This window comes from Falco cherrug, chromosome 3 (genome assembly GCF_023634085.1).
Source record: "Falco cherrug isolate bFalChe1 chromosome 3, bFalChe1.pri, whole genome shotgun sequence".
NCBI lineage: Eukaryota > Metazoa > Chordata > Aves > Falconiformes > Falconidae > Falco > Falco cherrug.
Window position 1 is genome coordinate 71,280,264 of NC_073699.1, and position 15,834 is coordinate 71,296,097.

The 15,834-nt window shown below is 43.9% G+C and overlaps 1 protein-coding gene across 1 annotated transcript in view; it reads left to right on the top strand.

Annotated features, from left to right (window-relative positions):
• Window positions 1–1,284: 1,284 nt before the first annotated feature.
• GLIPR2 (GLI pathogenesis related 2) overlaps window positions 1,285–15,834 on the top strand; it is a 28,434-nt gene continuing 13,884 nt past the window's right edge. Inside the window, exons 1-2 of the mRNA XM_005432020.4 lie at window positions 1,285–1,622; window positions 15,699–15,807. Of these exons, the coding sequence (XP_005432077.2) occupies window positions 1,610–1,622; window positions 15,699–15,807 (122 nt within the window). The 5' untranslated portion in view covers window positions 1,285–1,609. The remainder of the gene's footprint in view (window positions 1,623–15,698; window positions 15,808–15,834) is intronic.

Consider the following 15,834-nt stretch of genomic DNA (forward strand, 5'->3'; position numbering starts at 1 on the left):
TCATTCCTGACCAGTGATTTTGATTTCCTTGTTTTCTGATCAGAAAAAGCACCAATTTTTTCCTGTAGGTAACACTACGTTTTTTTGCCAAATTAGGGAAACCCTCTTTTCCAAGTTATGATTGCACAGGATGCTACAAAACTGGCATGAGAGTGTCTCTGGTCACTTTTGAAGATCTTGATGCTGTTTTCTTAGTAGCAGTCCAGGTCCTGAAGGGATGTTGCTTTATAATGCGGCTGAATATTATAAAGATCTAAAACATAAACAGTATAAAATACACCAATCAACTATGATATGCTACCAGCGAAGGGAAGCGCCAGACAGCTGTGAAGCCAAGTGCGATCTCATGCCCTGTGGTTTACTCCTCTGGGTAGTGACCAGTTACCCCATACTTCTTCTTAGTGATCCCATCAGCTATTAGATAGTGACACCCTCTTGGCCTCTGTTTCAGCCTTGCCAGTGAAGCAGCCTCAGGAGGAGCAGCGTGTTGGTGAAGGGATATTGTCTTTCCCCACCTGCTGCTGATACTTGCTTAAAAAGGAAAAAAAACCCAACCAAAACCCCACATCTTTTTATTTCTGATATTTCTTTTCTTTTCTTGTTGTGGAAGTCAGCCTCCAGAAGTAGATAAAGGATAATTAAAACCTGCTGAGCCAGCAGGCTTGGCACAAAACCAAGTAGAACCCTGACATTTTGAAAGGCATTGCAAAAAAATGGGAAGCATTAACCTCAGAGGATTTTTTGTGATGATGAAAAGATGAAAGTTGGAAACATGTAACTGAATTATTGTTTGGAGAGACACAGGACTTCCGAAGTTAAATCAAAGCATCGCATTCATCGCGGTTGAAGTAGTTACCATTTGCCAGATTAGCTTGAGGTATTTTGATGTAGCGTGTAGGTGACAGTGGCACAGCGTGCTGGCACAGGTAATATGAGGCGCACGCACATCCAGCTCTCTTTTCACAGAATACACCATCAGCACAGTTCCTGTTTAACCTGCAAAATCTTGTGCTGCATTTTACTAATACCTTCTATGGATTATATTGTAACAGTCCAGAAAGCGGTTTGGTTTAGACACAAAACTTAGTTATACTTCAAACTGCCTTATCACTTGCCTTTTCAACTGTATGTAGAGTAACTGGGTAAAATTTTAACAAGTATTTAGCTGTATGAATTAACCTCATGGGCTATGCCGGCTGTGGCAGCAGAATTATTTGTCAGCAGAATTTCATATCACAGCCTGCTCTTATCAGAAGGCAGCCATGATTACTAAGCTGACTTGGTATGTGAAAACATATGGTGTTTTGGAACTGCTTGGTTACTGTGGTGGAGAAATAGCTCCTGACCCGAAACAGGATCTTTTTAACAAAAAATAGCGGTGTCCCTACCCTTATAAGGCATGGGCAGGCTCAGCATGGCGCTGCAGGAGGGGCGGTGACGGGTTCATGCTGCTGGGTTTTCTCCGGCAGCGGTCGCAGGCGAGTGGAGAAGTTGAGCTGAAATTGCAAACGCTTCGTCCCTGGCACTTTGCAGCGAAACTCAGTCAAGAGAGGAGGCAGCAGGTGAAATTAAAAAAACCCAAACAAACCAACACAACCACCACTTGATCATGGGAAAATCAGGTGAGTAAATGTCTTTGTGCAGTTGGCTGTGTGTTCTTAAAATGTGCGTGCCGGGTTTTGTGCTCAGAAAGGGTTGTAAAGCATTAGTGGCTTTCCTCCGAGAAAGCTGCTTTCATTTGTGCATGGTACAGCCTGGGAGGAGCCTTCTCTCTGACACAGGGTTAAATTAAAAAACCAAGCAGAACGACCCCCCCTCCCCAACCTGCGCAAGGTAGTTGTATTTTATATACAGCTTAAGTTTTGTAACTTGTAGTAGCTTTTCTTTGCTCTACGAAATAATTAAATATATAAAGGAAATAAAATTATCTTGTGTCTGGCTGCCTGACCAAACTTACCTGCCTTGCAAATAGGGTGCAGGATGCTTTTTGGGGGTGTGGGGAAAGCTTCTTATCACCTTCTCTGTCAGGAGGATTTAGATTTAAGATTTGGGGACTGTTTAACTGAGGATAGCCTTGCTCAGCTCCTAAGTCTCTCCCCAGCTGTGCAGATGTTCGTGAAGTCTCTCCCTGCTGCTGGCTGCCTTGTTGGTCCTTTCCCCACCGCCGCCAGCTGTCTGCATGCCCTGCTGTGACAGTCTCGGCGGGGGGAGAGCTCCTCTGAAGCTGCCAAGGAGCCAGAGACCTTAAGAAGAGAGAGCTCGTGGCCGGGGCTTTCTCCATCTTTGTCCTGTGAGAGCCATGAGTGGAAATGTGTGCCGATCTTCTGAAACAGCTGCAAAACTGGAGGGCTTATTTTGGTTCTTGTGGTTAGGAAGCTATTTATGTGAGAAATCAGAGCCTGGTGGTGTATTGTCTGTCTGTCCTGTGTGTAAACAGCATGTATGGAACATGCTCAGCAAAACTTAGTACTTACTCACTCAAAACCATAGACCTTTTCCAGAGAAACTTGAGGAAAATCTTTGTGCAGCTAACACTTTAGTGAGCCTCAGCGTGGGCTTGTTGAGTTGTTTTCCTTTTTCTTTTTTTAAAGGTGAGCATCCTAGATGAGATCAGAGCTGTCTGCAAATGTGACTGTAAAGGGCTTACTAGTGTGACACCCAGTCCAGGCGATGCACCATATAGCTGCCAGTGGGTGGTTTTGGCCCCATGTCCTGGAAGCTGTTTTCAAGTGGATTGGGATTTAGTAAATAAGTTTACAACAATTTAAATAATTGTAGTTGCTGAGAAGTATCAAGTTCAGCACTTCTTTGCTAATGGCATAAGAAGTACAAATACTGGGTAAGTCTAGTAGCTGTACATTACATTAGCAAAGCACATTGGGCCAAAGCGGTAGAGATATTCCACTGTGCACCTCCCAATCCCAAAATGATGAAAATCTCTTGGTTTAATATATGCAAGTTGCTAATACAGTCAGAAAGGAATTACTGTCTTTGTTATTTCCTGCACCTTTATTACTGCACATTAGTTAATTGTCCACACTTAGGAGCAATGACAGACTAGAAACTCCTTTTGTGGAGGCTTGGGTAACGTTTGCATCCCTAACTAGTTATGTAAACAAATAGAGCTTGAGATCTAAGTACATTTAAAAAATGTTTTGTCACTTGTGTCATGCTTTTCAAATCAATGGTAAACTAGGTCCAGGTTATGTCTTTGAGCTGCGTGTGGTATTTTTAGATGAATCATGAAACTGAGATCCTGTCCTGACAATCGGTTTATTGAGTAAATCCCACCTGGCCTTTCCAGTGCATTGAAGTCTTCAAATTCCTGTCTGAGATCATTCAGTGTGGTTTGCCTTTGAATGGGCAAGAGCAGCTGTTTTGCAGAGTACTGCTTCCTCTGTGTTTTGTGCAAAATACCTCCTGTTCCTGCTGTAGTGCTCTTGAGGACATGATGCGGGCAAGTTTCTCTGTGCTGGGATCTGTCTGACCTCGAAACAGAGTCCTCGCTCCTCTCCTGTGTCAGAAAGATTAAGGCAGAGATTACCTGAAGGCGTAAACTTCAGGATGCTGTAATTCCTGTAGAGTAGGGCCACTATTTTAGAATAAATGTTTTCAGAGCAGTTTCTTTAACTTGTTGTCTTCAGTAAACCTATCCTGAGGTCTGAGTAGCCCCAGGCAAAGAAATCCTGCTGCTGAAAATCTCAGGTCTTCGATAAAAGCTCTCCAACAGTTGATAATAGCTATTGGATTACATTTGAAGCAATGTTCATTACAAGTATCAGAGCTAGAAACTTAGCGTTGGTTTTGCTTCACTGAATCGAGCTGCGTGTCGGAAGACGTCTGACTCAGCCTTCTTCCCTGGAAGCTGCAGGCTACTAATACCAAATTCATACTGAAACTCCCTCATCAGATTTAGTAAAACACCTCCCCTGGCCATAGCTCCTGGAAATAATAAGCCAAACATGAGGACCCCCTGTGCCCTCCCCTTGGTCTCCTCTTTTTGGGCAGCGTTTGGGTTAGCAGATGGTGCAGGCCCCCGTCGCCACAGATCCTGGGGAGCCCCAACCGAACCGGCTGGGGTACGTATTTTCTGCGGGAAGCAAGGTGATGGTGAGCTGGCTGCTTTTTGTTGCCCTGTTGCTAAGACTGCCGTGTTGGCAGGGCTCTGACACCCCTGCAGCTGTGCACGGTGGAGGCCGGGGTCCTGCGGCCAGCCCTGGCCCCAGAGGGGATATCCATGTGAGCAGCTGCCGGCGATGCTGCGGGAAGCAGCTGGCTGCCAGCTCCACTCCTACGCTCGGGAGCGCGGGGATTTCTAATGCAGTGGGAGTCTCCAAAAAGGCTGGGATGGTGGCAGGAAAAGGCTGCTCAAAGTCTCATTTCTTCCGCTTCCCCTCCAGCCCTGCCTGGTGGGGGAAGGGAGCTTGCCCCACTTGCCTCCTAAAAACCGGGCAGAGGTGACGGCCAGGGAATTGCCTGTTTCTTCTGGCCAGTGGGTGCAGACGCAGTCAAAGACGAGGACGAGCTTACTAAATATTGACTATCTTTTTATAGAGTTTGTTTTTTCTTTTTCCTTCTTGTCTTTTTCTTTTTTTTCTCCCCTTCTGCAAATGTGGGTGGGACTCTAGAGAAAGGGCTGGGAGTTACCCACTGCACCGCTTGTTGAGCAAATACAAAAAAAAGGGCTGAGAAAGGATTTTGAAAAAAAGAAAAGAGATAGGAACCAAACTGCAGTTTTCCATGCTGGTTTTAATCTTCCTTGAAAGCATGTGCTGGTTTTTAACTCTTAAGATGTACCTTTGGAGCACAATAAAAGGGACCGTGGTGTTTTCTGCAGAGTGAGCTACATCTTCAACTGCTCTGAAGTGCAAATTTGTACTTTAGCATCTTGGTGGGAGAAAGCCGTAGCAGGTCATAACAAGAGTACAAGCATATTAGAGAAGTGACCTGTTTGCTTTCTGAGAAATGTGATATTCGCCAGCTGCCAAAATGACAGTGTTTCCTGCTGGATGATTTTACAGGACTGGTGGGCACAGAGGAAATTAATTAGACTAACCTGCTAGCAACCGTGCGTTCATGTTCGGTAACGGGGGCATTTGCAGAACTTATTATCAATACAAGTTAATGGCTGTTTCTCTTTACACCAGAACTGAGCTGGAGGTGTGGTGGGAAAAGGGCCTTTCAAAAATCAAGTTAATTAAATTAAAAACTCCACACTGCTCTAGTTTTTGTGTGTATAAGACACTGGTTGCTTGGTTCAAGTTCAATAAATGGCAAATAGAGAAAAGTCTGTCAGGAAGGATCAGGCCTCGTCAAACAGTATTCTGGGCCCAATTTTTACCTGTCTGTTGAACCATCAGTGTTTTGGTGGAGGAGAGGAGGGGAGTGAGAGAGCAGCCATCCCATGCAACAGTGGTTGCATGTTGACTGTTAGATTAGGAGCCTTAGCTCCTCATGTTCAAGGCAGATAAATACCAAAGCAAATATGAAGGGCCCACAAAGAATAAGATGGAATGTGAAAGTCTGTAGTAGCCGAGAAACCTACCAAGGTTTCCTATGTCATAGAGTTGCATGTCAATAACCAAAAAACATCTTTTCTCCTTTCTGAATCCTCCACAAAATCCTTCTTAAAAAAAAAATAAAATTAAGCACGAAGAAGGCTTTTATTACTGGAAACATTCAAACCCTTAGTTTTCAATCAGAAGACAGTTGGTAGCGTCTGTCTTGGCTGAATTTGAATTTGCCTCAGTTGCTGCTTGATGTGCAGGAGCAAAAAGTATGCAAAAATGAGCCTCTTGATTTTAACTGCTTTGCTGTTTATTACATATCTCAACAGGCCAGAAGGCTATTTCAGATCACTATTTTGGTACAGGCCATGCTGTTCTTCGACAGATTGGCTGGTGCATATCTGTGTTATGTTTTTATAGGCAGATGTAAGCAAGTTCTGCCCAGTCTTTGAAGGTCTGAACAGCAGCTCTGCCAGAGCTGGGCTGCGTGGCCCTGCAGAGGGGGAGTGAGGTGAGGCCAGGTGGGTGGCCAGCCACTCTGGTTCAGAACTGTCTCCTGTGCAAGCAAGTATAAGGAGAAAGCAGTAGTCTGGGGTGTTGTGGAGGAAGATAATATGGGCCTGTTTAAGGCCACCACAAACATTATTTTGTATAATTTAAAGTTGACGGAACTGAATTACTAGACCAAATCTTGGCTTTGAACTGAAATCGTACGGGCTTTGTTTGCTTTCAGCTCTAAGCATGATGGTTGCAGAGCTGTATGAAATGGTAAGTTAACTGTCCTTCTGAAGCTTTGCCATGCCACCATTGTAGGCATGGGGTTTAGGGGCATTTTCTGACACAGATTGTGCAGGCTGTCCCTGTATACACACCTGTGTGCGTCACAAGGCTGAGATGGGGTTGCAGGTGTTCCTGAAGTCTCCATGTCCTTGTTGTAAACATAAATTTGGGGGGCAAGGGGTCCTGTTTTCCATGAAACAACTCTGATGATAGTTTGTGATAGGCAGATGTTAAGAAATTATTGAATACATGCTTAATTATACCCTATGTGTTTGCTCGTCACACTTGTGAATTCTGTGGGCCATAGGCACATGTTGGGCACTTAATAAGTGATCCTCAGAAAGTGATTTGGGGTGAACTGTGGTAGGGTATAACCTGGTTTTGAATTTTCCCTTATGAAGACTCATTACTAAAACAGATCTCTCAGCTTAGAATCAGACAAGAGTCGAGGTGGGAAGGGACTTCTGGAGGTCAGCTGGTCCAGCACCCTGCTGAAGCAGGGCCACCTAGAGCTGGTTGCCCAGCACCATGCCAAAATGGCTTTTGAATATCTCCAAGGATGGAGACTTCACAACCTCCCTGGGCAACCTCTGCCAGTGCTTGGTCACCCTAGTGGTGAGAAAGTGATTCCTGATCACAGAATCAGAATGGTCGGGGTTGGAAGGAACCTTTGTAGATCATCTGGTCCAGGACCTTGCTAGGGCAGAGTCACCCAGAGTAGGTGGCACAGGATCGCGTCCACGTGGGTTGTGAATGCCTCCAGAGAAGGAGACTCTGCAGCCTCTCTGGGCAGCCTGTTCCAGAGCTCCGTCACCCTCAAACAGGCTTTTCCTCATGTTCAGGTGGAACTTCCCATGTTTTGGTTTGTGCCCATTGCCCCTGGACCTGTCACTGGGCAGAGCCTGTCCCTGTCCTCCTGGTGCTCGCCCAGGATATTTATGCATTGATAAGATCCCCTCTCTGTCTTCTCTTCCCCAGGCTACACAGGCCCAGCTCTCTCAGCCTTTCCTCATAACAGAGGTGCTCCAGTCCCCTCATCATCTTTGCAGCCCTCCGCTGGACCCTCCTCAGTGGTTCCCTGTCCCTCTCAAACTGGGCAGCCCAGCACTGGACACAGCACTCCAGATGTGGCCTCAGCAGGGCAGAGTAGAGGGGCAGGATCACCTCCCTCCACCCGCTGGCCACCCTCCTCCTAATGCCCCCCGGGATCTCACTGGCCTCCCTGGCCACCAGGGCACCCTGCTGGCTCATGGGCAATGTGCTGCCCACCAGCACTCCCAGGTCCCTCTCCGCAGAGCCGCCTCCCAGCAGGTCAGCCCCAGCCTGTGCTGGTGCGTGGGGTTGTCCCTCCCCAGGTGCAGGACCCTGCACGTGCCTTTGTTGAACTTCATGAGGTCCCTCTCCGCCCAGCTCTCCAGCCTGCCCGGGTCTGCCTGAATGGCAGCGCAGCCGCCTGGTGTGTCAGCCCCTGCTCCCAGGTTTGTACCATCAGCAAACTCGCTGAGGGCACACTCTGCCCCTTCGTCCAGGTCAGTGATGAATAGGTTGAACAGGACTGGACCCAGTACTGGCCCCTGGGGAACACCACAAGCTACAGGCCTCCAGCTGGACTCTGCGCTGCTGATCACAACCCCCTGAGCTCTGCCATCAGCCAGTTCTCCATCCACTCCACTGCTCATCTGACCCACACTGCCTGAGCTTACCTGTGGGGATGTTATGGGAGACGGTGCCAACAGCCTTGCTGAGGTTAAGGTAGACAACATCCACCACTCTCCCCTCATCTGCCCAGCCAGTCATTCCATCGTAGAAGGCTGTTATGTTGGTCAGGCATGGTCTTGCCTTGGTGAATGCATGTTGGCTACTCCTGATAACCTTCTTTTCCTCCACATGCTTAGACATGACAGCTCCTATAGCTTCTACATCTCCACTGTTTAAGGACTTAGGACCATGAGTAGTACATTTCCCTGAACTGCCTCCTGGCAGGATTTCGGTTGCACTGTTGTAGGTGTGGCACTGTCTTTCTGGAGAGATGAAAAAGGCTTCGCTTTGGAACTGCAGTCCCTGGGTGTAGGCATTCATGTACATTACTTACATATACTGCAGTCTCTTTTTATCTTTGGTTCCTAAGAGCTAGGCCAGTGTGTAAGCAACGGGGAGCTGCAGAAGGAACAGTGAAATCAAAGATTTTGGGGTTTAGGTGGAATTTTACCTTCCAGAGGGTGGTGTGGGGGCAATATGCCTATCTGATCCTTATAGTATATAATAATCAGACTAGGTATGAGGAAGAAAGTTTTTATGAGGGTGGTGAAACACTGACACAGGTTGCCCAGAGAGGTGGTAGACGCCCCATTCCTGGAAACATCCAAGGCCAGATTGGATGGGGCTCTGAGCAACCTGATCTAGTTGAAGATGTCCCTGCTCATTGCAGGGGGGTTGGACTGGGTGACCTTTAAAGGTCACTTCCAACCAAACCATTCTGTGAAATAAAGACCACGTTTTTCAAGATTCTCAGTTACGAGAACTGGGGTTTAGCCTGTTGAGCAGGGGGGCGAGAATGAGATCATGTAATTGATAATAAATATGGGTAAAAAAAGTTTTCTGTGTCTTCCTGCCTGGACTGGGCTACTGGATAGGTGAGTTTACCCTTCAGTGATTGGAAGAAATGTGCATGACCACATTTCCATGCCTCAGGGAGGTGCATAAACAAGCCTACTTTAAGCATTGTCCTAGCTAGCTTGGATGGCCTTGGCAGAAAAGCAAGGCTGGGGGGTTTGGAGCTAATGAGATGAAAGCTAGTTAGGTATGGCTACCCCAAGCAATAGTAGAACATAAATGATAGAGGTATGAAATGGCAGAGCATGTCACAGGAGACATGGGATAGTTCTTCAATCTGTCTTCAGTTCTTCTTTGCAAAATTCTTCACTTTACAAAGGCTTAGGTTGGCACCAGGCAGCTAACAGTTCTATGTAAAATGAACTTGGCACTGGGTACCAACAAGGTTGTCTCTATTGCTGGCCATCCACAGAGCACAAGAATATGCAGCATCCAAAATACTGTGACCCACAAAAATTACTTAAGTTAGACATTCAAATGACTTACAAAAGACTTAGAAGAGTTGTTACTTGCTGAAGAGTATAGTATCATGCTGCTGTCATGCAAATGTTATAAGATGGAATCACAATCTAATAGCTGAAGCTCAGATCTGATAGTGGAGAAGTTCTGATTTCTGGTGTTACTCATTAGTAAATACAATCGCACATCATTTTCTTCATAAATTACTATAATTAGAAACTCTAAGCACATACGTTTTTGGGGAGAGAGGAAGAGAAGAAATTGGGAAGATTTCTTCACTTCTGCTTGGTATGGTCAGTTGTAATACATGCAGGTCACTTGTGGCTTTGCATTTTGAAGCGTATGAGCCCAAGAATTGTGTGGCAGTTAGATTTAAGAATACAAAGCCTTACTTATGAGAGGGTCTCCTTAGCCTCTTTAAAAGGGTTAGCAGCTTACACATGAACTGCCTACAAGGGTTGTTTGTGTGGGTGTGTGGCATGATTAAAATATTTAATTGTCTTCCACGGCAGAGTAATAATAAAAATCATTCTTTTGGTTGTCTTTCATGCAAAGCCAACACTGGCTTCTCTGGATATGATGAGCAGTCAGTTCCAACCTTATGCAAGACGACCACTCCATGGTAGTCACTACTTGTTGACAGGCTTATTGGTCTGATGGTTCAGAGGAGAGAGGGGCTGCAAGCAGAGGACTCCCCTCCCCAACCCCTGCCTCCAATGAAAGTGAGAACTTGGTTCTGTCAATGCTCAAACCTGCTGATTAGTGTTGCTTTTTTTTTAAAAAAAAAAGTTTATATCACAGAAGGCTCTGATGCCTCTCAGAGCTGTGCTGTTTCCAGTTTACCAGGTGTTCCTTTTTAATCAGGGCAGTCAATTGCCTAACAGTTTATAAAAGGCCTTAAGTGAGGAAATAATCAACACTGTCTATTACAGCAAGAATAGGATTTGCACTCAAATAGTGACACGACTAATGTCATTGAAACATTATTACACCGGTGGCTTCATATTATCAGGCTATATGCCTGAAATTCGGTATGGGAGAAAATAGTGTGTTACACCATATGGCACAGGTAATGCAAAGTTATTAAGTTGCCGGTTTGCTGTAGAGGAAGCCCAGATAATAAAATGAGTGTGGACGTTGTCCATCAGATTTGATTAACTCAGTCATCTTACTGTTGTCCTGAAGTTCACCCCCGTGATAAGCAGGTATGTAAGAAAGTTTCAGGCAAAAGTCACTGCTGAAAGACATCAGAGAACCTACCTGAAGAGGGATCTCCTGAGCTGAAGGGAAAGCTATTTTGAGCAGCCTGATAAACACAAGAAGGTTCTGGGAAACTACTCCCATTAAAACCCATGTCTAATTATAACCTCCAATTCCTTTCATTCCCACAAGGAATACTTTCTCTTCCAACTTTCAGTAGGGTCATAGGATAATTCAAGTTGAAAGGGAAATAGTGTACTAACAATTATGCTATCTCCCATAAATGCCTATTGTATGGGATGGAGATGTTGCCCATTTACTGAGTTCTTGGTTCAGAAGTGTAAAAGAAGACAAAGTATACCCATGAAGGATATAATGCTTTCTGAATGTAGTATCATTTTATCTTGCCTCCCCTCCAGGACGTACACGGGATTTCATTGCTTCTTTACGTTTCCAAGCAATCAACCAGCTTTGTTAGAGAATTTAGCACTGAAGGTCAGTTTTTATGGCTGGAAGTGATCCCTGAATTGGAGTGTCAGATCCATGCTCTCAAATGACATATTTAGGAATAGCATTAAGGGCCAGTCTTTGAAGATGAAGAAAGTGCAGTCAAACTACATGGAGAAAGAAACAAGGAATATTCACTCCCTGTGGCACTGCAGAGGCCAGCCAGTATAAGACCATCCTGGAGTGTTTGTGACTTCAAACCTATGTGGAGTCAAAATGAGCAGAGGCATGGCTGTCCTCTTTAACATTTCTCCTATCAGTTAAATATCCATCACTTCTCCATTGAAGGAACATCGTTCTTAAGAGTGTGAAAGATTCAGCTAGGGCTAGTTTCCAGGGAGTTACATTTCAAGTGAGGACAAATATTATGAATAATAAATATGTCAGGTCTCTTAGAAAGGTCTAGAAGAAAATGTGGTCATTAGAAACTGGTATGTCTTTTACTCAAGAATTTTGTTTGTTTCCAGTCTGTTGATATACTTCGAGAAGTTTGTAGAAATAGAGGTAACTTCAGTTGTCTCGGGCAGTTCACCAGTTACCAGTTAACAAAGGACTTCCTGTTACAATTACTTTACAGTTCCCTAAGACCTCCAATGAATTTTTTCACAAACCTGTTGGACATATAAAAAGTTGTATTTGCTGCATTCTTATTTCACACCCCATTTCTGCTATTAGAGTAGGGTAGAGCAATTCTGCAGAATCAAGGGAGCGTGAAGGGATTTCAGTATTAAAGCAGAACTACACACAGTGTTTAAACAGTTATGCAATTACCTCTTCATCTTCATGTGTTTTCTGCTCACTTTGCATTTGTGTCCTCTGTATGTATTCTGGCTCTTGGCTTCTTCCTGCCTGGGTTCTGGGCAGGGAAGGCTCATATCCTGGGTGATATGACTCACATTGCCAGGGCTGTTGGTATCAGGTTTTTGCGTTTACCTCTTTCAGAAATGGTGGGTCCTTTGAAGTGTATTTTGCGGCTTTCTTCAGATATGTTGCTTTAGCCATTACACAAGCACATTTCTAATTATTTTGGGGCAGAATTGAAAGGTGGGATCATTATCTCCATTTACCTGTAATGCACACACTGGGTGAAGAGTTGAGGCCTATGTTACAGTTCAAGGAGGTATTGAGACAGACATAATGGGACACTTCTGTGTAAGATTCTGCATGAAGTCCATTTCATAGAATCATAGAACTATTTGTGCTGGAAGTGACCTTTAAAGGTCATCCAATCCAACCCCCCTGCAACGAGCAGGGACATCTTCAGCTAGATCAGGTTGCTCAGAGCCCCATCCAGCCTGACCTTGGATGTTTCCAGGGATGGGGCATCTACCACCTCTCTGGGCAACCTGTGCCAGTGTCTCACCACCCTCATTGTAAAAATTTCCTCCTTGTTTCTACTCTGCATCTACCTTCTTTAGTTTAAAACCATTACCCCTTGTCCTACACTACAGGCCCTGCTAAAAAGACTGTCTCCACCTTTGATGTCCAAACTAAGGGAAAAACAAAGCAGGAGAAGACAGGGTTCAGAGAAGAGGCAGAAAGGATTCAGGCATGAAGAGTTCTTCACCTGAGAAAGACTAAGATTGGCCATGTTTAGAGACAGTAAGAAAACAGAGAAATAGAACACTCAGGGGGAAAAAATCCAATTGGAAAAGGCAACCTAGATGCTTCTGCTCAGTTTTCTGTGGTGACACGAAGTTGATCAATGAAACTGAAAGTCCAAAAGCATAACAACTATAAGGTGTGCTCTGTACATCATACACTGGAAATTAGTTGTCACGTGTTGTCGTTAAGTTAGCCAATGTTCCAGAAGAATTCAAAATAGAGGTAAATAATTGAATAATGAGGAGCAAACAACTATATCTAATACCTTTAGTTGTTTTACATATTAAGCTGTGTAATGATCCATGGCCAAACCTAACTTCCTGGCAGTAGGCAATAATTTCTTCTAGCAGTTTAAGCAGCCTGTACAAAGGGAAAAAAGTATGTCTCCAAAGCTGTCTGGGAAGCTGTTCCCATTTGGGTGGGAGCCTGAAAACTCCCATTAACTCTCACTTTTAATGTCTGGTTTCTCAGTGTATGGAACATTGGTAAAATGGAAAAACTTAACATGCCTTTCAAAACACATCTGAAATACATCTGGCAGTTGGGTGTCCCTCTCCACTCATCAGCATGCACGGGGGAAGCCATGCAGAGCGAGGCGGTCAGCACATGAGCTTGAGTCACAGTAGATAAGTGTTTCTTTAGCAGCCGCCTTTGAGGAAAGGGGAGGATGGAGGTTCTCTAGGGACAGCATAGTGGTGCCTGCTGTGCCTAGATGAAATGCAGTTTTGTCCACATCTTGTTGGTCTTTGTAAGTCAAAATGTTAGTACAGAGCTGGATTATGCAACATTTCTGTTAATGGATGGACTGACAGTTGACAAAGCCTGTATTTAAGTTGACTTCTTTTTTATTTCTATTTATTTATTTATTTTTAGAATTTCAATTTTATTGCCACTGAGAGTAAATAATTTGAACAGCAACTTTCACACTTGCAGGTCAGATTGTTTATCTGCTATTTAATGCTGAGTGGATGAGATATTAAGTCTAGGTGATAATAGCCACAAGCTTTAAGATGGTCTTGTGCAGACAAATGCAGCCTGGAGTATGTGGTGCAACTTCCAAAGCCATGTATTTCAACTTCTCTGATTTGCAGACTGTCTTAAAATGTCCCTGCTGGAATCATGGACTCCTGCATCAGTGAAGTTAAGTGAACTGGCTGCTGGCTTGCTTTCCTCTCTAACCTGTAATAGATGCTTTAGAAATAGGCTGTGACTCCACAGATGAGAGATTTCAGAGTCCGGCTTACAGAATTAGTGAGCTGTGAGCAATGGTAATAAGAGCAATGGGACAGGTTTGTTAGCAAAAGGGGGTGTGGGTGTTTAAACAGCAGAATGGAGTGCCTGTTTTGTTTGATGATATGCAACTTGTGACACACAAAACTGAAGGAAAACCTGAGGAGGAAGGTGGTGGGCAGATTTCATCTTACTCAACAGCGTTCCTTATGCCAACAATTCTATACCAAAAAAAGTGATCCTGAAAGCATGTTGATGTAGAATATATTAGATATACGTCCACAATGACACTTTGGTCTGGAAAAGGTTAACCTGTCTTCAGACTGTGTTCAAAAGGTTTAAGGTTATGCATGAAACAGTGATGGCTTTCTATGTGCATTTGATATTGAGATTATCTTAGGCTGCTGTATTATCCTAAAGCTGTTGGGGAAACTGGCGAGCACTCCAAGGATAACTTAATATATGAGCACAGGTTGGGTAATTGCCATAGGAAAAAGTTATGAGAGCAGTATGTGAAACTGACAGCTCTGCTGTGGGGAAAATGCATCATCGCAAACAGCAGAATAGTGTACATGCTAATAAAGGAGAGAATAACTGATTATAGTTGTTAGAATCAAGTAGTGAGAGGAAGCTGAGAAATCTAAGGTTAAGAACTTCTTAGTCATGAGGTCTATTTGGGCTTCAAAGGTGTCTTACAAGGAAAATGATGGGAGTGGTGCTAATTAGGATATTCAGAAATGAAGCTGATAACTCATTAATAGATGTACAAACTTGTGTCATGGTAAAAGCAGAGTAAATACTCAAAGATGTCTTGGCCTGTTCAGAAGCTTCAGCAAGGCAGAGAAAGTGAAAACTATCTTTCTGTTTTGAAGATGCTATCCATACCTCTTTAAATGTCCCAATGCCCTGTTTCAGGTTCAAATTTTTCTTAAAGCAGCAAATTCCACAGGGTGACTAATGTGAGAGGATTTTTTTTTCCTCTGACCCTTGGGAAAAATGTCATAAAAGGAGGTAACATGAAATTGCTGTCAAAGTGAATTGCAGTATGACTTGTTGCTTGTCCTCTGCCTTGTGCTGCTCAAAGTCCCACATTTACCAAAGTACAAACATGAGTTCTTTTAAAATGTTGCAGTTACTTTGGAATTCAGATATTTGCTGAACACACATTAGCATGGGGGCAGGGGGAAAATCATCCCCAGCAGTCATTTCTTTCCTTACCACTTGCTGCTTGTGAACAGTTAAATTTGTATTGAGCCAAACAGAGATGCATTTTGAGTTTTTATGAATTTGTACTATATAACGAATAAAAAGAATGGTGTATATTTCAAAGTACTTGCATAGTTCTGAACATTTTCGTATCTTCATTTTCTTTAGGTGGTGTCTTGACTAATACAGAACATTCTTGCAGACAGTGACAATAATTTGCATTTTTAGTGCATCTCATCAAAGGACCTATTTGTTGCTTACTCTGAGACTTTATAATGGTGATGCAGTGCACTGAAATCTTGAAAGTCAGTCAAACTAACCTTAAATCACCTTGCTATTGAGGTAGGGAATATGGTTCACATTTTCTTCTTTAGTAAGTCTGTACCATCCCAATGGGAGTGTCTCTTAAGAGTTAATTCCTGGATTGAAAGCATTAGCAGTTCATTTCAACCTACTGCCAGGTAATGAGGGTAGTATTCCTCTCTTCTTCAGTCCAGCCTGCACCAGCATCTTAGCTACTGGGTATGCTTTTTCTGTCTTCACTAATGTCTGTATTTGACAGACCTTTCCAATTTTTTGATGTGATTTCAGCTTCCAAACAATTTGCCGAAGAAGTCTTGAAAGCACACAATGACTACAGGAAGAAACATGGAGTTCCCCCTTTAAAACTCTGCAAGAAGTTAAACAGAGGAGCCCAACAGTGAGTTCAGTCTTTCTTTTCTCTAAT